Source organism: Pyrus communis, chromosome 16 (genome assembly GCF_963583255.1).
Source record: "Pyrus communis chromosome 16, drPyrComm1.1, whole genome shotgun sequence".
Classification (NCBI taxonomy): Eukaryota; Viridiplantae; Streptophyta; class Magnoliopsida; order Rosales; family Rosaceae; genus Pyrus; species Pyrus communis.
In genome coordinates this window covers 4,168,746-4,190,783 of record NC_084818.1, presented here as the reverse complement: position 1 = coordinate 4,190,783, position 22,038 = coordinate 4,168,746, and the positions used below count along the sequence as shown (strand labels likewise).

The 22,038-nt window shown below is 39.2% G+C and overlaps 4 protein-coding genes across 4 annotated transcripts; 3 read left to right on the top strand and 1 right to left on the bottom strand.

Moving 5' to 3' along the window:
- Window positions 1–58: 58 nt before the first annotated feature.
- LOC137721177 (metacaspase-1-like) lies at window positions 59–1,501 on the top strand. The gene is made up of 4 exons (XM_068460283.1): window positions 59–416; window positions 491–821; window positions 1,010–1,130; window positions 1,234–1,501. The coding sequence occupies exons 1-4, from the start codon at window positions 59–61 to the stop codon at window positions 1,444–1,446; spliced, it is 1,023 nt and encodes a 340-aa protein (XP_068316384.1). The 3' UTR covers window positions 1,447–1,501.
- A 1,199-nt stretch (window positions 1,502–2,700) lies between these two features.
- On the top strand, window positions 2,701–5,166 carry LOC137720653 (superoxide dismutase [Fe], chloroplastic-like). Its single transcript, XM_068459741.1, has 9 exons — window positions 2,701–2,842; window positions 2,936–2,988; window positions 3,139–3,213; window positions 3,524–3,712; window positions 3,973–4,144; window positions 4,252–4,370; window positions 4,480–4,506; window positions 4,612–4,635; window positions 4,745–5,166. The coding sequence occupies exons 1-9, from the start codon at window positions 2,749–2,751 to the stop codon at window positions 4,952–4,954; spliced, it is 963 nt and encodes a 320-aa protein (XP_068315842.1). The 5' UTR covers window positions 2,701–2,748; the 3' UTR covers window positions 4,955–5,166.
- Window positions 5,167–5,246: 80 nt separating this feature from the next.
- LOC137721175 (cell division cycle 20.5, cofactor of APC complex-like) lies at window positions 5,247–8,526 on the bottom strand. The gene is made up of 9 exons (XM_068460281.1): window positions 8,463–8,526; window positions 7,510–7,646; window positions 7,268–7,366; window positions 6,752–6,943; window positions 6,398–6,667; window positions 6,211–6,313; window positions 5,821–6,137; window positions 5,558–5,722; window positions 5,247–5,403 (listed from the first exon to the last, which is right to left on the bottom strand). Exons 1-9 carry the CDS (start codon window positions 8,524–8,526, stop codon window positions 5,266–5,268), a joined length of 1,485 nt encoding a protein of 494 aa, XP_068316382.1. The 3' UTR covers window positions 5,247–5,265.
- A 2,598-nt stretch (window positions 8,527–11,124) lies between these two features.
- Window positions 11,125–14,831, top strand: LOC137720389 (polyadenylate-binding protein 1-like). The gene is made up of 6 exons (XM_068459454.1): window positions 11,125–11,400; window positions 11,503–11,605; window positions 12,723–12,793; window positions 13,510–13,701; window positions 13,815–13,939; window positions 14,392–14,831. Exons 1-6 carry the CDS (start codon window positions 11,269–11,271, stop codon window positions 14,435–14,437), a joined length of 669 nt encoding a protein of 222 aa, XP_068315555.1. The 5' UTR covers window positions 11,125–11,268; the 3' UTR covers window positions 14,438–14,831.
- The last annotated feature ends 7,207 nt before the right edge of the window (window positions 14,832–22,038 follow it).

The window sequence follows — 22,038 nt, the reverse complement described above, 5'->3', positions numbered from 1 at the left end:
ATTTGCGGTTGATGATCACAACATCTTCTTTTCCTGTTTCCCCCCAGACTCTCTCACCATGTCGATGCCTGTACAATGCTCGAACTGCCACAAAAAGGTGCAGCTACTACGGCCAGGCGAAGCCCCCGTCTACCGCCCCATATGCCGGGTTGCCACCTATACAGCCCCGTATTCGTATTCCCACCACTGCCCGCCTCATCAACCGCCCCTCCTCACCCTGCCTCCACCCCCGTACAGCCAAATACCACCAGGGACACCTATGTTGGCTCGAGGATGCAAACGAGCTGTGATATGCGCTGTGTCGTATAAGGACTCCAAGCATGAGCTTAAGGGCTGGATCAATGATGCAAAATGTATGAAGCACTTGCTTGTCAATCGGTTCCACTTCCCGGATTCCTCCATTCTCATGCTCACCGGTAACTTCTCAACCTGGTAATTTGATATTAAACCTATTTTCCTAGAAACTGAACAGGCTGAGAGTTACTTGCAGAAGAAGAAACTGACCCAAATCCGCATCCTACCAAACAAAACATGATAAGGGCTCTGCATTGGCTTGTGCAAGGTTGGCAACCAGGAGACTCCTTGGTGTTCCATTATTCCGGTCATGGAAAAAGAAAGAGGAACTACACCGGGGATGAGGTGGATGGATATGACGAAAACTTGTGTCCCGTGGATTTCAAGAGTCGGGGACTGATTTCAGACGATGAGATCAATGCAATGATTGTAAGACCTCTTCCTCGTGGGGTTAAGCCTCACACCTTTATGGATGCTTGCCATAGCGGTACTGCTCTAGATTTAGCATTCCTTTGCAGGATCGACAGGTAACTAAGCCGAGTTTTAAATTTTGTTGCTAAAATCTACGGTTGTGATTTTCACAATCCAGTTTTCTCCTCGTGCGCTCTTCCTTTATTCAATCCAAAGGATGAGAAAATGAGAGTGCACAAATCACCACTCAAAATCTAATGTTGGCAAGTTGTACTCAAGAGTTTAGCATAATTTATGGATGCAGAAGTGGGAGATACGTATGGGAGGATCACCGCCCTCCATCGGGTGTTTGGAAAGGAACAAATGGCGGGAAGGTCATATGCCTCAGTGGCTGTGATGATCATCAGACCTCTGCTGATGCTTCAGTACTTCAAAAATTCTAAGACAACATCTTAATTTCTTAAACTATTTGTTGTATTAAAATGTGACTAATAAACAAATGGGGTTAATGTTCATTTGTCTGCACAGAATCTGTCGACTAGTACTCCAACTGGTGTCATGACTTTTTCTTTCACCCAAGCCATCGAGCATGGACATGGAACCACATACGGCAGCATCATGAGGGCGATAAGATCTACCATTCTCAACACGGAGAATGAAGGCCGTGATACCTCAACGTCATCTCCGAGTCTTGCTGGCAGGTTGACACAGGTAACTAAATATGATCGTCATTGCTTCTGAATTAGTTCGGAGGCATAAGAAATGTTCCGTTTATTGAACTTTCCTTTGTCATTTCTTTTGCAGGAACCGCAGCTAACATCAAGTAAAATGCTTAAGCGGAAGAAGAAATTCTCCCTGTGATTTTCGTCATCTGTTTTCGTTCTCCTGTTCTGTATACGGAAATGTGAAGGTCCAAATTTCCTAAGCACCAGCAAAATCACAGGCTTAATAACAAGGAAAATGTAACGCATATTTATCACTTACATTACAGTATTATGCTGAAATCATCTACGTTTTCTGTTATCCTCATGATCTGCCGTTTCGCAGTACCACGAGCGGCTTTCCCATCAACTGCCTGCACTGCCTCTGGTACCTTGCATTGTCCTTCTTCGCCATCTTCTCGTATACCTGCAAAATGCATTCGCATCACATCTCTTAGTTTTCCGTTCCATTTCAAACTAAACTAATACAACAAAACAACTGAATCGTCCGCAACTGAAAATGGCCACGCATTGAGTGAGATTGCAGACATTTTTCTCATTTGGAGGTAGTTGGCACCACATTCGACCGAGTTGCTTACTCGTTTCACCAAACCAAGAGGATTTTGCAAAACTCCAACTCTCCAAGGCGCCATCACAAAAAAAGAAAAGAAAAAAAAAACATAGGAAGTGCATGCCCTAATGGGGCAACTATGCCTTCATGGGACATTATTTAACATGATATTAGAGTGGTGTTGATTGTGAGTTATGTGGGTTCGGGTCATGCCCAAGTTACCAAATTTAATGTAACATCATGTTTCCGCGTTAATATCCGATGTGAGATTGATTCCACATGTAGCCTATTATGTAATAATCTCATGTAAGGGGTGTATTATATATAAGTCTCACATTCAGAAATTTAGAAGACTAAAAATATTTTGTAATAAAACTCTAACATTTAACAATAAATAATTAAGTTCGAACAATATAGTGATTCAATGCTCCTTCTACACTCAATTTTGACACAATAATTGGCCAAATTAGATTATTAATTTAATGTGCAAAGTTCAAATCTTGTTCTCCAATAATGGTTTGGAATCAGGAAAAAAAAAATAATGGTTTGGAAAGTAAATTCCAATTTCAGTACTATTTACCTAATTTAACGACATCAATTTGCCACAATGATTGACCAAAAAAACGTTGACACAATGACACATAAGATAGACCCAACAAAGTTGATATATTTTACTCAAGCCCCTCCCAAAATAAAACATTTACTATGCAGTCCCATCCCCTGTTAAAAGTGTTGAGCTGCTTCTTTATCCAAAGTTTTCAACTTTAAGACATGGTAACACCAATCGGAGTTGCTGCAGCAGCAGCAACGGCACCCCAAGCTACGACTGGTCCGCTAACGTGCGCACTGGGTCCGTCCTGTCAAGGTCATTGCACTCGTTACCCGCCTCCCCCCTCCTTCTCTTCCTCTGTGTGCAAGTGGGTTTTCATTAAGTTTAACGGTTAATCGAAATTTGCAGGGCTCAGTGGAAGTCTGGGACCGGCTCGCAGTTTGCAATGGCCAAAGAAACAGGTTCGCCTGTTTTAAAATTTTTTAAATTTTATTTTCGTACAAGCAGAGATGGGTTTCCTTTGGTTTCTGAGAATTTTGAAGAAAATGTTTGAAAATTTGATTTCGTTGTATATAAAATTTTAATTTGGGATTTTGATGCTGTCAAAGCAGAGAAAATGCAGAAGGAAAGTCGGTGCCATCGATATTAGGGCACAATTTGAGCTGAAGCCTCCTCCATATCCACTGGTAAGTAAGCTTTTTCTTTGCATATGAAGTTTCTTATATATAAATACAAGCTGGTTTTGTGTAGCTAATCACTGTTTTACCAGTGGGTTTTGACTCATTTCCATAAAGTTACAAGCTTTCATCCTTTATTAACCATATTGAGATAGTAAAATTCGGGTACTCGTATAAGAAACTGTACTTTGAGTAGCTATATATTGAGAATTCTAGCTAGTTTAGCTGGAAATGATCCGTAAAATTCAGGTACTTGTTCGCTTTGTATGACAATGCTGTGTAAATTTGACACTTTGTTTTGATGTTTGGTTTTGAGCAGGATGCATTGGAGCCGCATATGAGCAAGGAGACGTTAGAGTATCACTGGGGGAAGCACCATAGGGGTTATGTGGATAACCTAAACAAGTTGATAGCAGGAACAGAACTAGGTGAATTGTCATTGGAAGATGTCATACTTGCTACATACAACAAGGGGGATCTGCTCCCACCTTTCAATCAAGCAGCGCAGGTATGCTGTCCGCAACATGGATTTCTGTAACGATTTTGAATGGTTTTAGTTGATTATATTCTGGAAGTGTGGAGAAGTGCATCTCAACTTACACATTTTAAGCTTATATTCGGTATTGGTAAATTTACGACTACTTGAATGTTAAGGTAGATAATGATTAATCCACCTGATGCGTTTTTTGCAATTTCAAGTTTATAATGTTTTGTTGTGCATCAATGCCATATTGTTAACTACTCACTCCTTTTTTGGCCTGTTTGCAGATCTGGAACCATGACTTCTTCTGGGAATCCATGAAACCAGGTGGCGGGGGAAAACCATCCGGGGAACTTCTAGAACTAATTAATAGAGACTTTGGTTCTTTTGAGAGATTGATTGACGATTTAAGGTCAGCTGCAACTACACAGTTGGGTTCTGGCTGGGCTTGGCTTGCATGTGAGTAGTTGTCTTCCCACCATGACACTTCAGATTATTTGCTTTAAGATTAATGTTCCTCTCCATGCTGAATTTGCGTAAACTAATATATGTATTGCCTTTTCCAGATAAAGCAAATAGACTTGATGTTGGAAATGCAGTAAATCCTAAGCCATCTGATGAAGACAAGAAGCTTGTAGTGGTGAAGAGTCCTAATGCCGTTAACCCGCTTATTTGGGATTATTCTGTGAGTAAAGATGAGTACTGTACTACTCTATAGTCTTTAGGAAATCTTACCATTCACATTAAGACTTTTCTTCCTTGTGTGTAATGAGTTTTCATATTGATTTCTGCAGCCACTCCTTACTATCGATGTTTGGGAGGTATTAGACATTTACATGTTTCCTCCCATATGGAAATAGTTATATTGCTCAGTTCATTTGGGAAAAGCCATTACTAACAGATTTAAATTGCTTTTGTTTCAACAGCATGCTTACTACCTCGATTTTCAGGTGAGTCTTTGTTTATTGAACATTTGAACTTCCGTCTTGTGATTTGGGACCTATGCATTCTGTCTTATACCAATGCATCTAACAACCACATCTTTGATTCTTCCCTCAGAACCGGCGAGCAGATTACTTATCAATCTTCATGGAGAAACTTGTATCGTGGGAAGCAGTCAGTTCTAGGCTTGAAATAGCAAAGGCTCGAGCTACTGAAAGAGAGGAAGAAGAGGAAAGGAAGACGAGAGAGGAGGAGGAGAAAACATCAGACGGTGAAGTTCCAGAGATTTATGTGGACAACAAGAGCGATGACTCAGAGACCGAATGAGTTCAGTTTATTTGCAGTCTAGATAATCTGGGAACAGTTATAGGCTCGTTGCCTTCCGAATGTAATAGAGGTCATCTGAGTTTAGGCAGCATGTGCCAAATTTTGTGTATCCACGAGGAATGAGTTGATAGAATGTAGGGCACGATTTAGCAAAAAGTAATACAACGCGTTCTTGATTTTTCTCAAGGAAATTTTTGGCAGTGCAAAAGTCATAAGGGAACATGTATATTTCTCTGTGGTTTTCTACAATCTATAGAGCTGTTCATGTACATTTTCTTTTCTCCATAAACTAACTACAGCTTTTATCCGCATCATCGTAAGGCAGAAGTCTTGAGAGATAAGAGACCATCCAGGGGAGAGATTTTGTCGATGCTTGGTGGTCCGAAGATCTCCCAGAATCGAAGTGTCTCATCTCCGCCAGCTGATACCACAGTTAACCCATCGGGGCTCTGCACCGAAAATCAATCAAAAGAAACCAAATTAGATGCTTCTGAAGATATTTCACGTCAACAACCATTTGCACTCATGCGATAAGTGCTAAATAGGAAAATCGAGATATATTCCCAGATGTATGGGATGAATAAGCTTTACGGGTTGTCAAACCTGGGAAACATGGAGGATTCTGGACGTATGGCGATTCAAGTTTCCGACATTCGCCATAGAAGGATACCTCCAAATGCACAGCTGATTCTTGATGAGCTCGCTTCGACTATAGCCATGGGCACTCAGAATCTCCTTGTGATGCCTGTTCCACTCCAGTCCACAGACCTGGATATACAACGTGAACTGATTGCGGGTAACAAGGGACCGAAAAGAAAAAAAAACACGGAAAGCTCACAAAACGGAGACCGAATTCTATAACTTGCCTGAGCATTGGTTTCAATGGTTTTAATGCAGGTTCCCTTTTTTGTATTCCATAACTTAATACACCCATCTTCTGTGCCTCCACCAGAGGCAAGCACCTCAGACTGATAGGGACACCACGCGAGGGCCTTGACTGCAGCACAATGCTCTCTAAACCGAAACAAGAAACGACTCGAGTTCATTTTCGATGAGTCCCAGATGTACAGAATATTATCATTGCCTCCGCTTGCCAGTACATTGCCTCCTTCTGACCATTTCAAACCGCACACTTCTTCTTTATGCGCCTGCAATCTGGAAGCCACAATGCTGCCTGCTCTGACTGCGAAAACAGTTAACAAAAAATATGTGAAATGTTGCAATAAGATGAATGTGAAACAACATTTTTGACCTACCATCATGGTTGATGATGGATGTGTCACGGCTGCCGGAAGTTAAAACGTGACCATTCCACGCAACGGTGGCTATCCTGTCCTTGTGGTTTTCAAACCTCCTAACCTGCGTGTCAAACAGATGAACCAAATGCTCGAAAACAATGAAAAAACTCAAAACTCATGAGAGGGTGTTTGAGAGAGATTTTACAAGCTTGGAAGTCTCAGCATCCCAAAGTTGGAGCTTGGATCGCCTATATCCAACGGCTAAAGTTTTAGCATTTTCAGACCAGGCTACACTGGTTGGGAAGTCAGTCGGATCATCAACATGCAGCAGTTTGTGCACTTCGCGGTTCGTCGAGTTCCAGAGGAACAAATCGCTCCCCAGAGCAACTGCAAGAATACTGTTTTTCCCCCAATCCATGACGCTGGAGTAAAAGTCATTTTTTATGTTTACTGCATCCAGAACCCTAGCTTCCCCCTGCAGCATTCGCACTCAATTTGATCAAAGTTCAAAAAATATTGACCATTTGATAACGTTTGACAACCATTTCGTTTTTAGTACCTTAGGCAATCTTCGAGGCTGAACATTTTTAACACTACTGTCCAATTCCTTTGCTTCATCCTGTCGCATCAGATCAACAGAACGGATCGGCTTTCGGTTTGATTTGGGACTTCCCCTAAAAACCAACATCCTAAATGGATTCCCATCCGAATCCAAAGTCAGTTTGTCCTCTAAGCTCCGTCTGTATACATCCTGCAAAGACCCAACAAGTTCGAGAATCGTTTACAAGAAAACTCAGCAGACCCAAATCTTGAAATTCATCATAAGTTGGATGCAGCACTCAAACAGAAGTAAAAACTACAAAACAACAAAACCCACAAACAATTTACCAGAAAACAAAGAAAAAAACTAAAAACTGATAGAATTGGAGCAGGCCCAAATCTTGATGTTCAGAAGTTAAATGCAACTTTCAAATTTAAATAAAAAATAAACCCCCATAAAACCCAGAAACAATTTCCCAAAAAGACAAAGAAAGGAACTAAAAACTGATGAATTGAAAGCAAAGTGGATTCATACATTGAAGTTCGAATTTCGGGTCGGCCTTGTTCTGTTGGTCAATAAACTGCGGGCTTGATCAAGATCCATCAAACTCCTACTGGGTATAAACCGATCTCCCTGAATTTGCAGATGCATAAACAAAACCCAAAATTCGGGAACACCAAATCAGAAACCAAATGTCGAAAAAACAACAACGCATGGATGAACAGCGGAGAAAGGTGAAATCTTGATGGAGATAAAGGGTAATGGATGATTCGTACCGGAAAATCGAATTGGGCAATGGGGCTGGTTTGGAGGCGAGTAGGGGAGCACCAATCCGATTGAAGTTCCTGCATTTTTCGATAATTTGTGTTGCTGGCGAATTGGTGATGTAGAGAATATACAAACTCCTTCTTTACTTGGCAATAAAGAAGAAGATGAAGATGATGAAGGAAGAAGATGCAAAAGAAAATATATTTGTCCACAGAAACGACATCTCCCGCCAAATAGTTTTATATATGGGAGCAAATCCAACCGTTGCTTCTGTTGAGAAGACGACTCAGAGAAAGATTGGGGCCCACTTGGGTTTAATTGGGGTCTCTAAAGTTTAGATCAATTTTTAGTACGAACTGCTGAGTGGTTCGAAAAATCGTTAGTCATACTTTGCATATTAGTATTTAATGAGTTGCTGTTATTAGATTTTGCATAAACTTTGAATAACTGAGTGATATGTATCTTTGTAGCCGAACTCATTTCTTATAGTTACAAAGACCTCGAATTTTCAGGATTTGTATAGTTTTTCTTACATTTTCGTTCTTATACTTTCGTTATGTTTACCATTTAATTCATTTTCTCATCTAAGTTAAACTTTTCATTCCTTTTTGTGCATATCTTCTCATTTGAAAAACCCAACTTGGAAAAAAAAAATTTGACGAATTAGACTAATTAGCAGTGCAAACAAAATGAAACTACATCACTACAAGGACAAAAATGCTAGGAAAAAGGATACGTTTATACTATCCACACAACCACTTTTACTTCTTACACATTTTTCTTAATTTTGGCCGTTAAATCAAATAAAGTAAAGAAGATCAATGACAAAAAATTAACAAAGATGAGTGAGAAATAAAAATGATATGCGAATAGCATTTTTCAAAGTATAAGAACGAAAGTGATAATTCGAGTAAATTACAATGACTGTTAGTGCAATTTAGCCAAATTAAAAAGCTCCCACCTTTTTTCACGAAAAAGTCATCATTTCCCCAGTTCTGCTCAGGGAAGAAGAGAAGGCCTGGCATGAGAAAGAAGAGCCTGTCAAATTAGCCAGGGATGCCTGCCTGGCCAAACAGGAGTTTTCCTCACACAAACAAGTGGAGTTCGTCTCTCTAGGTAGAGCAGGCAAGTCATCCTTGGCTACCAAACAAGGCTTTAACTCTCATGCAAGATCTCTCTTCCTCTTCACTTCTCACCCGGTGTTCGCCTGTTAAGTGATTGGTCGTAGGTTCGAATCTTTCTCGCTAAGACTTCGTAAACTCGCTACAATGTTGAGATGAGGATGCAAAGATTGTTGTTTGAACTCTCTATTTATAGCCCTGTAAAACGAACCAAAATAATTTCAGTGCCATAATTCTTTTTTATTATTTCATATATGTGTGTCTGCACCATTTGGCTAACACCAGGGAATATATTCTTTGGAGCAAAAGGGAAGATCATGGAGGTCAATCTGGCAGCCAACTTGATCAAAAATATGTCTTCACTCATATATAATGCAATTTTTTTCTTGCCTCAACGAGACTCATTGCCAGTTTGCCATTTTAGGCCAGAGGAGTGTTATGCTGCTTTTGGCTTTTGGCTTTTTAATGCAGAGAAAAGCATCTTTGAGCTGCTTTTGCGATTGAGATGATTCTAGGAAGTGGGCAACATCACCAACTTACTTGAAATGCCACATCTTGAAAAGAGTCAATGCCTTGGCCACTAACAAAAATTTTGTTCTTGTTGACTGGTTTTTTGAGGCCTCATCACTTGATCCTTTTGGTTAAAAGGTTTTTTTTACCTTGATGGAGATATGATTGCTCAGAGTTTATGCAGAAGCAAACAATTTGAAATGTTTGAAAGTGATTTTAAAACGATTGAAAACGTTTTCAATCAAAGTGTTTTGCACTTAGAAGTGCATTTAAAAGAAGCATTAGTTATATGCTTCTTGCCGAAAGCACTTCAAGAGCCTTTGGATTCCTAAACAACTTTCACCAAAAAAAAAAAAGCACATCCATTACATAAGAAATATGCGAGAAACATAAAGCTAACGTAATGTGATATGACAATATTAACCATTTTGTTTTTAATTTTTCGATTATGTGCTTGTGTTACCTCCATTTTATTTACATCGAGAAATGGTCTTTGAGTTAAAAACGTGTGAGTATTGATCTCTAAGCTTATTATAATGCAAAGCGATGATCATTTTGATTAACTCCGTTAAAACTTCTATTCAATCTTTTCCCTGTAAACCCTTATTTTGGATAAAATTCGATATAAGTGCCAACAGAGTTAGCAAAAAAGACTATTGTCTACATTATAATAAGTTCAGGGACCAATGATCTAATTAAGCTAAAGTTCAAGGATCAAATATCTAATTGAGCTAAGATTCATGGACCAAAGCTCCAATTAAGCTAAACATTGGGCACCATTGCTCCAATAAAACTCAACAGCCAACAAAACTCTCCCCCCAACCCACCATCGTCAGCCACTCGACTCCGTGGTCGACTTCCACCTTCCTCCTCGTCGCCAGTTAACCGCGTCTCAACGGTTTGCGTTGGCTTTGAAATATGAGAGAAAGCACCAGAGAGAAAGAAAAGCTGCAGCCGGTGGATTTGAAGCCAAAGTGACACTGCTCTTCACTTGCTTCAATGAAAATCTAGTGCATGAACTCGCATGTCGACTAGCAAACCATTTTTCAGTCTCGCTTAATTTTAACTATGGATCGAGAGAGAGGATACGAACTCGGGGCCTCCTCTAACAATTACAACTATTATTGTCGACATCATTTTTGTATTCTTATACGATCACTTTGTCGTGGTCATAAACCATTCCAACTAATTGAAATTTGAAAATTGCAATGTTTATTAATAAACTAGGCATTAAAAAGTTCACGAGTTCAATTAATGTCTAGGTTGTTTTGTGAAAGTCAAGTAAACACCTTCAAATTCATGTCTTCATAACCTTTTTCCCCTTCCTAGTATAATTTCTATGCTAAATTCTTTTAGGTATAGTAGCTCTTATGATAGACTAACTTCAACTGTTGGGTTAAAATTCAAATTTTAAAATTTAAACTCGCCTAAATCTTCTTCAATCATTGAGATAAAAAAATTATGGGTTCAAACTTAATTTTTATGCCAAATTTTATCCAGAAAATAAGCCAAGATTAGTGGTTGGAATCCAATACTAAGACTCAGTTGCTGATGATGTTGGCCACTTATGGAAGAAGGATGATTCCCTCATTTCCTAATCTCTCTCTTCTTCCCTCTTATCTCCTCTTACTTGAACAATCATGATTAATCCATATTAACATTTTATATTGATTGTAAACAAAGTATCAAAGGAGGAGAGGAAAAAATAATGAGAATAGAAGAGAGAATTCTCCTCTCTCGCGGAAAGCCAAATGACTTTGGTACGGCAACAGTGACCTACAGCAAAACGAAAAGTAAGAAGCGAACGGCAGCCGCATGATTTTCTTTCAATCCACGCGGTTCAATCTTAAATTTTCATCATCAGCCCATAAAAGTCGGAATCCAACGAGCCAATCAAAGACAAGCGGATAAACACGTCAAAACCCCAAAATACCCCTACAAATTCCCTAAAACTTCAAATTTGAGCCGCATTCTTCCTCTCAACCCCAAGCGGCCAAGCCGCAAGCCCAAACACACCGACCGCCCGATCCCAAATATATAATATCCCTAAAACCAAAAACCTCAAAAAGCCAGACACACACGCACACAGACCTCTCCGAATCGCACTCAATCCGACAGCCACCGAGAGAGAGGGCTATGGAGGAGCAACAGGAGCACGAGGTTTACGGCGCCGAGATCCCCAACGACGACGGCGAGGACGTCGATATGTCGTCCAGGGCCGACGGGGTTGATGACGACCAAGACTACAACGACGACCCTAACTCCAAGGTACTCCCTCAATCAATTTAGCCTCTTAAATCTGGTGCTCTAGCTTTTTGTTTGGCCCGGTTGGGCTGATTCGGGTCGGGTTCTGGTTTCAATGTGGTGTAGGAGCTGGAGGACATGAAGAAGCGGCTGAAAGAGATAGAGGAAGAGGCTGGAGCTCTCCGCGACATGCAGGCCAAGGTCGAGAAGGAGATGGGCGCTGTTCAAGGTATCGGATTTTACTTTTCTGTTTTAAATTTTATTTCTTTTGAGTGTTTTGGTGGTGATTTCTTGAGCTAGGGTTAGGCTGCATTGGGTTTTTTGGTGGGTTTGAATTGGAACTTAATGATGACTGTGTAGGTAATGCTAGGTCAAAATCCGCTATGTTGTCCCTTTGTGATTGTGTTTGGGGAATGCTGATTCATAAAAGCTTAAAATAATGAAAAGATTTGATTTTTTTTCGAATCATGATGCGTCTAACTGGTCCATGTTGTTAGTTGTCGCCGATTGAATGGATACGGTACCCGAATTGGAGTTTTATTGATTATTCTGGGTACATTCACGCGTGCTGAGACCCATGTTGTTAGTTGTCGCTGGTTTAATGGATGGAGTGCTTGAATTAGAAGGTGTTTGGTTTTGTACAATTGGATTTTGGTAATTTTGTTCTGGGTACATGCACGAGTGCTGTCTTTAATGGTTCACTAGGGTTTTTCGTCATTGTCCTTTTATGTAGGCTAGCATATAGAACAGGAAAGTTTTAGTGATACGCATCTGTCTGACCATGGTTGTCCGTTGTTAAATGTATAAAGTTCCTGATTCTGATGGTTATTCATTTTAAATTATTGGGTTTTGTAGATTTTGTTCCGTATATTTGTATGCCTGTTGTTTTGAATGGTTTTACTAGTAATTATTGTCCTTTTATGCAAGCTAGATTGGTCCTTCTGTGTAACTATTACTATCTGAACTCTTATTTTCAACCTGCACAGTATGCTAGTGTTGTCTATTTGTACATCCCTGGTCTTCCTCTGTTGGTCAGCCCATCCAGGGCACTGTTGAGTTATACATACATGATACATTCATTGGTTCTCAAAAGAATCTTTCTGTCACACAGTTGGCTAACATGATGTGTATAAGTAGTATTTCGGAACTGTTCATGTTTGTAATCGATGAAACATGATACCCCCAATCAAATTTTACTCTAGATTTAATGCTTCAAGTAATGATATCTATCAGAATAGCTAATACTTTTTGTTCTCAAATTTTACTCTAGGTTTAATGCTTCAAGTAATGATATCAATCAGTATAGCTAATACTTTTTGTTTTATGTGTTTTGATTGTGAATGAAGATTCCTCGAGTGGTTCTGCGTCTCAGGCTGAGAAGGAGGAGGTGGATTCTAGATCCATCTATGTTGGTAATGTGAGGCTCAACAATGCTTTCTCTTTTTCATTTTAATTTGGACCTTTTTATATAATGGATATGTGTTTTCATGCTCTGCTCTCTGTCTCTATCTATTTACATATGTCAAATTTATTTTGGAGGGATCAAATATGTCAAACTTTATATCGAGTTCGAGTTTAGGATATTACTGAGTTTATCGTAGGAGAGATTTCCATTTTTGCTTTTGGTGTTCCCTAGGACAGGGCTGTCCACAGAGTTTGTTTTCTGTCCTTTTCTTGCACTTACTAGGTGACTTTTATTTTTATTTAGACTTTGTTTTCCATTTTTTGCCTGTAGTCTACAAATTATTGAGGTTTTTTAGTGTGTTTAAGTTCTCGTTTGAGATTTAAATCAAGTAGCCACCTGCTGTCCACAGCCATGCTAATCTTGAAAGAATAGCTAGTTTGGATAATTTCTGGTTTAGATATAGTTGGGTCAGTTGACTTAAACTGTAACAAAGATATAGTTGGATCAGTTGACTTAAACTGTAACAAATACTTAATATTAGTTCAATGTACTTTATAAGCTGCAGTCTCAAGTTTTAGTATGCTTTCCCAAGTTTTTGACTTAGTTCATCTGCACTAGGGAATTTTTTTTTTTTTTTTTTTTTAAAATTATTACCATGTGATATTTGCTGTGCTCTTTGGAAGCATTATGGCCAAGAGTGAGAACCGATTGTTTGACTTCACCCTCAGGTTGATTATGCATGTACTCCTGAGGAAGTCCAGCAGCATTTTCAGTCTTGTGGAACCGTTAACAGAGTTACAATTTTGACCGACAAGTTTGGTCAACCAAAAGGATTTGCTTATGTTGAGTTTGTTGAAGTTGAGGCTGTTCAGAATGCTCTCCTGTTAAATGAATCAGAATTGCATGGCCGTCAATTGAAGGTACTTGATTTTTTTTTCTTTCTTGTTTTATGTATAGGTCTCTATACTTATTTGAATACTGATTTTTTAGTCGATCAGTTGGGTAACAGTGATTGGTTTTGGTATATTAACAGGTCTCTGCTAAGCGTACAAACGTTCCTGGACTGAAACAGTATCGAGGAAGGCGCCCCAGCCCATTTTCTCGATCTCGGAGGCCTTTCATACCTGCTGCGCCCTTCTATCCTGGGTTTGGTTATGGGTAAGCACATTGCACAATGATCTCCTTTTCTACTTTTGTTGCTTTTTAAGGAAGTCAAAGAGGCATGGAAGTTTGGAAAATAATATGTTGTCTCCAGCAACAGGCCAGCCTATATTTATTGTGCTTAAACCGATAATATGTTGTTTTTTGGAAAATAATATGTTGTCTCTAGCAAAAGGGAAAAAAAGGTGAAAATGCTTAAACCGCCAAAACTAGAAGCTAAAACGACCTTAAAGGACTAGGCCATTCCTCATAGGCTACAATGTTCTCCTGTATCAAGTTGTCAATATTGCAGCTTGATTAAGTTTATTGAAATTTTGTTGAAGTTACTTCGTTAGTTGCATTGCTTGAAAGTTGTAGCTTTGTTTTTGTTTCTCTCGCTCACTTTGAGAAACTTTGCATGAGCTCTTCATATTGTGACATGCCATTGACCTGATTTTTCTTTTGCTCAGGAGGGTTCCGAGGTTCAGACGGCCCATGCGATACCGACCATACTAATGATGTATCACATCCCCAGGTGGCCACATTGTGCGAAAGGTCATGTATGTTTGATTATGGTCCTATATCATACCAACGACGAATTTAGATTGCTAGGTGGCTGCACTGTATGAGTGCCATTTATGTTTTATTACGGTGGTATCTATAGTTTTGGGAACTGGAGAAAAGAAGTTGAACAAACCATTTGCATGGCAAAGGCCGACTCGATTCGTTCTCGAATTTGTAGTGCACAAAAAGGGTTTAGTTTATGTGTGGAGGGGGATGAGAGAAGGCAGATGTGCAAATGCTGTATCAGAGACGATTCCTTTTTACAGATTTCTGTGCTTAGATTTGTAGTTTTAATTCGTAACATTGAAGGATCTCCTATGCCAAAGAATTGTTATTGCATTCAATTTTATGATTCGAGTAGTGAAATATAACTCTGAATCGTCTTTTTTTGGTCAAAAATGTAGTTGTTGATTAAGCAGCGGATTAAGTCTTTCTTGCCTGATCAAAAAAAGTTTAGGGGGAGGGGAAGCTACCCCATCTCAGGTCTTGGCAAGCCTTTCCTTTTTTTAACAAATCACCTATCAAGAATGATTGTCGCCGGGACTTGAACCTATGCCTTGATCTAGCAAACAGAATAATCTTTACCAACTTAACCAATTCTAGTTAGCAATGGTTTGAGTCTTTCTTGGGTGGTTAAAGTTGGTATACTAATAAGATGTTGCTGTAAAATGAAAACATTTACCAAAGACAAAATTCTTAAATGGGTCGTAGCTCTAACATGGTAGTACAATTTTACTATAAGTTTATGAATCTGGATCCTCTTGTGAGGATTAGTGAATCGTGTCCGTTCATGGTATATCGTGCAGTTAGTTTTTATCAGGTATGGGTTCAATTTTAAATAAAAAAAAATTAAAATGATTTCTGACCGTACGATGTACAATGAACGGACACGATTCACGGATCTTCACAAAAAGAATCCAGAAAGGATCCTCATTCTAAGTTAATATCTGAACAATTATGACTTTAAATTATGCGCCAATGACAAATTTTGTTTACAAGACTTTGCGTGCGGGTGAATCTCTTAATCAATTGAGTTATATAAGTCTCGTGCTGGTTCAAAGTTGCGGCGGAGAGTTCAAACTCTTGTATGGAGAGGAGCATATCAGCTCGGACAATGTAGCTGCTCCCACGACGTCTGCATGTTCGAAACGAGTGTAGATACGAACAAAACAATATCAGTTGGGATCTCAAACTTGAAGAATTGTTTAATTTGTTTTGATGAAATTGTAAGAATGGTAGCTCGGAAGTGGACAATAATGAACACAAATAAAAAATATGTGAGCTCAGAAGTGGACAATTAATGAACACAACTAAAAGGATTTTTATTTTAGCGTAAACAGTTGATTTCTCTTATGAACTTTTACTTTAACTTTTGATTTATCCCTAAACTTTTTTATTGGAAAAATCACGGTCTTGAATTATTATTTTTGGCCGATTTTTCTTTTACCGTTAGTTTTATATAGATTTCATCCAAATTAAAGTTAACTCTTATCACATGCACACCATGTGATTCTCTTTTGAGGACAAAAACATCACTTCGCTAGACATTTAAACACAAAAACTATAGAATCACACAGATTTGCATGGGTCAACATTTTATAAATCTAGGGTCTTTAAAAGTGCCCAAACTACCATCACATGTTGTGTATACGTTTCCATTTAACATAAATTTGTCCTTAGTTTTCTAATTGAAAAGTTTAAGGAGAGAAATTGAAGGCTAATTGAAAGTTTAAGGGGAAAAATCGGTAGTTTATTCTTTATTTTACGAGATAATGTGACTCTTTTTGGGTCCATTAACAAAATCAGAATTCTGTCAATCCGTCTTCTCTTGACCTCAACAGATTAACTAGAGTTCATCGATGGAACAAAGAAATCACGACAAAGGAATACAGAATACATCCCTCGACGATCCTTTGTCGTCACCCGAAATTGACACAGGGGAATATACGATGTAACCCTTTGTCGTCCCCCGAAATTTCAGATAAAAAAACCATTTGGTAAGACTTACTTGACCAGAAGAAGAAGAAGAAGAAGAAGAAGAAGAAGAAGGAGGAGGAGGGAATTAATGAGTACGACTGAGCGCTCTACGCAAAGCAGTGCAATGGAGGACTCAACTTTGGTTACTCTCGACGGCTCCCACTGTTAGTACATTTTCTTTGCTTCACTTTTGCCCGTTTGCTCGTTTTCCATACTTCGCCATGCATGCATATATCATATATGTATGTATGCTGTGATTTTGTTCTCATATTTCTGGATAGTTATGTGGAAAGCTCTCTTCTTCCCTTTCATATTTTGTTCTTTCAAAATCAGCTGGGAAAAAAGATCTGCCTTCTGTTTAGAACCCGTTGTCTCGACGCAAATAATCCTAAAATCTTGGATTATGGGGGTGTTGTGGAGGAATTATAAACTGAAAAAAAATAGAAAATGAAAAATAGTTCCGCGGTGACGACGACGCCGCCTACACTGAGGGAAACGACATCGCAGCCGCCGGTGACGGCGGCGAGGATGTCGAGCTCGTAGTAGTCGGCGCTCCAGCAAACATTGTACGCCGCGAGCCAGAGTCCCTTGGCATACCCGAGAGTAGACGTGTGAGTCCCGTGACGGTCGGAGTCTCTAGTGGAGCGGTACTCCGAGGGGTCTCATTCATCTTGCCGTTAGTGGATTCGAAGCCGGCGGAGAAGAAACGCGCGCCGATGAGCTTGCGGTTACACAGGTTGGCCGGAAAGTCCTTCCTGGCAACCCAGCTGCCTTTCCATTTGGTGGGAATAATCCATGTCTCTAATTAGTAGTCCAAATTAATGGTTATTTATAATTGTATTTACCATATGCAGAAATCGTTGAGGTTTTGGGGAAGAGATAGAGAGGGGCGGCAGCCTCATAGCAGGAGTGAAGCTATGGGGGCTAACTGATAAGGACGGGGAATCATCGGGGAGGAAGGTGGGAGGTGGTCATGGGGTATTTTTATGTCTTGAAGTTTTTTTTTTTTTTTTTTTGGTTATACTAAATGAAGTTTTTAATTCCAGCAGTATAACAATGAAATATTTGTCAAATTTTGGGTGGAATTACCATGTGCTAGTGTCATAGTAGTGTACGATCTAATAATTTTTTGGTTTTGTGACATTTTAACTTGATTAGATAAGCCGTTGTGGAATTCAATTAGTGCATGTTTGATAATTGTTTCGCTTTTAACATTTGTGTGCAATAAATATACGAGAAATTTAATATGTACGTACATTTATGGAAGAAATGACGAATGAAGAAGGGTGAAGAAACAATTAGTAGTATGTATATCAAAAGGGGTCTTAGATAAGCTCATGTTCTTTAGTTGGCTAGCAAATGTGCTTGCGTTGTGGGCAGACATCCTCTATGTAAATTTCACATCCATTATATATGTATACCATTCGCAGCAGCACTAGGGTGGAGGGTGGTCATTCCAATTCTCTACCGTCAGAACACAAATGTATATTCTTTCTCCTCACCATGCTAGGAGTCCTCCTCCAGGTGAAGCATGCGACTGGAGATATGCCGTCTCCATTTGTCACAGACCACAACACTGTTGTGATGTTGATCGCTGATTTATTCACTTACGCGGGGGCATTGGCGACTGTCAAGATATTCCAAGCTTCCAACAATACAGAGATATGTGAATTGATGAACAAACTCAGCCTCTTGTGCGGAACTCTTGCATTGATTCTAATGGTGCTCATCCTCGTTCCAAATTTTGGTTGGTTTACTCTCGCATGTTGGGTCATATATTTTGCGATAATTGTGACCAAGTCCTACCAAACCCTAAAAAGACTCTGTAATGCAGCTGTTCGTTATGTCCATCATAAAATGAAGGCAGGTGTTCGTCATGTCTGTGACAGAATGAAGGCAGGTGTTCGTTATGTCTGTGACAGAATGAAGGCAGCAATTTGTTATGTCCGTGACAAAATGAAGGAGCTGATGATCATATCGAAGGGCACCAAAGAACCCCAAAACCAGAATGGGATGCTTTAGTTATATGGTGATTGTATTACGTAAATGCATTCGTCTCATGAATTTCTAGGCATGTGCCTTTTGGTAATGTGGAAATAATTATTTCGTTTCCTTTTGATTAAATTAGAAAAAAAATACCTTACCAACCGTGTAAAAACAAAACAAAACAAAACACTTGAAAGCTCAGTCGAGAAAAAGCCGTGCCAACAAATCATCTGCAACTGTTCTCACAACTTCGATAGAGAACGGCAGAAAGAATACGAAACTGAAACGTCATTCCCAGATCAAGCCTCCATCTCCTGCCACATCAAAACTCCTATATTATTCAATTCTTTTCCTTTGCTTCCATGGCAGGAGAGAAGGATTCGATAGTCCAAAGTAGGGAATATTAGGCTTGTCAGGTTTCGAAAAAGGCTAGCTTTTTTTTAAAGTTACAGGTCGAAAGATGTTGATATCATCGAAAAATCCGCTATTTTAATGACGATGAAGAAGATGAAGAAGACGGAGAAAATGAGAAGATAAAAGGGAAAAAAGGCCGGCGAAAATGAGGGAGAAGAGAGATTACATATAAAACAAAAGATCTAGAGGATCTCCCCGGATTCTCTTTGCGAGAATTCTGGAAATCCTTCAATCATATTCGTTTATCGCGGTCAAAAATTATTGTAAATTTTTTTATTTAAAATTGAATATAAACAGTACTTGACAAAAACTGATCGTACGATATACGATGAACAGATATGATTAGAAAATCCTCGGAATCCTCACAAAGAGGATCCGGCGATGATCCTCTCTCAAAAATGATTACTATATTAAGTACAACATTATATCAAAATGTCAAAATTAACAATAACAATAAGAAAAGACAACAAAATGTTTTCTAATCGAGAAGTTAAACCTAATATGACATGACATGAAATATCATCTCAAATAATACCTTGGTACTCTTCAGAGAGTACCCAACTTGCTTACCATACTACGTGACCCAATAAAATTATAACACCTGTTCATTTTATACTCCTCTTGACTATTGCAATCCTTGTAACCAAACACCAGCTCTCGCTTTTGAACATATGACCGAACACCCATCTTCTTCTTCCCCTTTCCTATGCCATCGCAGAGCTGGCCACCCATCCCTTCCTCCAACCTCTCCTACGTCGACTACCCACAACTCCCCTCCAACCTCTTGGTTGGTCCAACCCCAAATCCCTCATGTTCTTTTCGGTGGAAGCCATGGGAGCACCTCTGCACCTGCCCACTCACCGGTTGCGACTCGCCACCACCTTCCTCTTCTTGCTGCCATGGTCGCATCTGGAAAGAAGAGGATGGATTGAAGACGGGGTCGACGAGGTTGGTTAGAGGAGGAGTGGTGGGTGGGGTTGATAGAGAAGGGAAGCCGGAAGAGGAGACGTGTAAGTGGTTGCCGGACGAGAGGAGTAGATGGGGTTGAGATATCGGCCGCCGACGACAGTGAAGGAGAGCAAGGGTCAGCAAAGGTGGCTGAGGGAGGAAGAACATGTTTGGATTCTAGAATATTGATTGCTTCAGTTGTAGTTAAATATAGGTAGGACAGGTGTCTTTATTTGATTGTTCCACATAGGATGATCAGTATAAAGGGTCCTGAATGATGAGGACTCAATTATTGTTCTTTATAAAATACAAAAATAAACCTCAAGAATACTTGAGTACTCACTGTTCAGGATAACTTTGCTGACTATCCTATGTAGCTCACTAAATTAATGACACGTGTAAAATAAACTATCATCTAAGGAAAGAGATCATCTCCGAATCTCTTCCTCCAAAATCTAGGGATCAAATGATTTAGACCTTTAAAATTTGATCCAACAGCTAAAAACAAAGAAATTAGTAAAAAAATTTAAAAGTTATAATGATTTTTTGCCGTTAGATCAAATTTTAAAAGTCTAGATCATTTGATTCTTGAACTTCGGAGGGAGAGATCTATGCTTAGGCAATTCTTTCGCTGAGCACAACAAAATGAAGAGGAATTTTTATCATGGTCATACAATCAATTTAGTTATCTGGACCTAGCTCGATATCAGTAGGTGGTTACGTGCTTGTCTGAGAGGAAATGGGCGGGGCAACTCGACCGTAGGGAAGGTCCGCGAGCGGGGGAGCGGAATTGAGAGCGAAAGATGAGTGAAAGAATGACAGACAGGCGAGAGAATGACTACATTAACTGTACATAGAACTGAGGAGACGATCTCTTTTGTACCAGCTATCTAACAAACCAATTCTCCTCTTTATCGAAATCCAAACACCGTTTGTTTCGGGGTTTTAGGTTGAGATCGTGACGTTTGTTTCGGGGTTTGGTTCTCAGAAAAGGGAAGAAGAAGACGGTGGGGTTGAGATTCTCATGTTCTAGCAAGGGAGAAGAGTAGCAGATTTGATAAAATTTTAATAAAAAACATTTAATAATTAATTAAAAAATATTTGAAACTGCTGTCAAATTTGGCAGCAGGAGATATTGAGAACTGTCTATTCAGTATCCAGCTCCTGCCACATCAAAACTCTCCTACGTCGACCCTACCGAGATCTCCCCTCCAACCTCTTGAAACTTCATGCCCATATCAAGCCTCCAGCTCCTGCTACAACAAAACTCCCGTATTATTCAGTTCTTTAACCTTTGCTTATGGCAAAGGGACTCAAGGAATTGAACTATCGAGCGTCTAAGCGCAATATTTATATAGTCTGGGGATTTTTGGGAGGTACAGGTGGGTTGATGTTGATATCATCGAAAAAGACGCATCTTTTCTATTCAACTGAAGGCGGAGAAGAAGAAGAAGACAGACGAAAAAAGACGGAAAAGTATTCAACTGAAGACGGAGAAGAAGAAGAAAGACAGACGAAAAAAGACGGAAAAGTGAGAAGATCAAGAAAAAGGCCGGAGAAATTGAGGAAGAGGAGAGGTCTAGTAAGAGAGATTATAATTAAAAAAAAATTAGGGTTTTTTTATTAGTACATACACTCCACGTTAACACTTATTATTAGATGACTTATGAAAGAGAATTTATCAGATATAAACAAAAATTAACCTTTAAATTAAAAAATGTCAATTTTTATAAAAGCGTTCAAATATATCTTAAATGTACTTAAATAGATAAAAATACCCCTCAATTTCTACGTATAATTAGTTGTTAACTAAAATACTTTTTGTGCTATAATCAAGTATTGTTGATCCATGAAATTAAAGACTATGGCGGTGATTGATTCTGTTGGCAAATACGGCATAGAAAAATTGGCCTGATCATGTTCAGCTTGCACTAACAAAATTCATAAACATGCACAACGAAATTGTCATCTTCACTATACATATGTTCAACTTCAAACTAAATTCTATGTCCTTGTAACAGATTTATGGTTCCCAGCAAAAAATAATTCATGTATAGCGTATACTGCAGATATCAAAAATCCAAGGATTATCTTTTTTTGTCAAATTTAAATGATTGTATGTACATCTAAAATAATAATAAGATGGTCAAAACTCCGACCTGAGCTATGCAACAACGAGATCCCCTTTGTCGGCGTTTGAGTTGTCTCCTAAAGGGTTTATAAAAAAA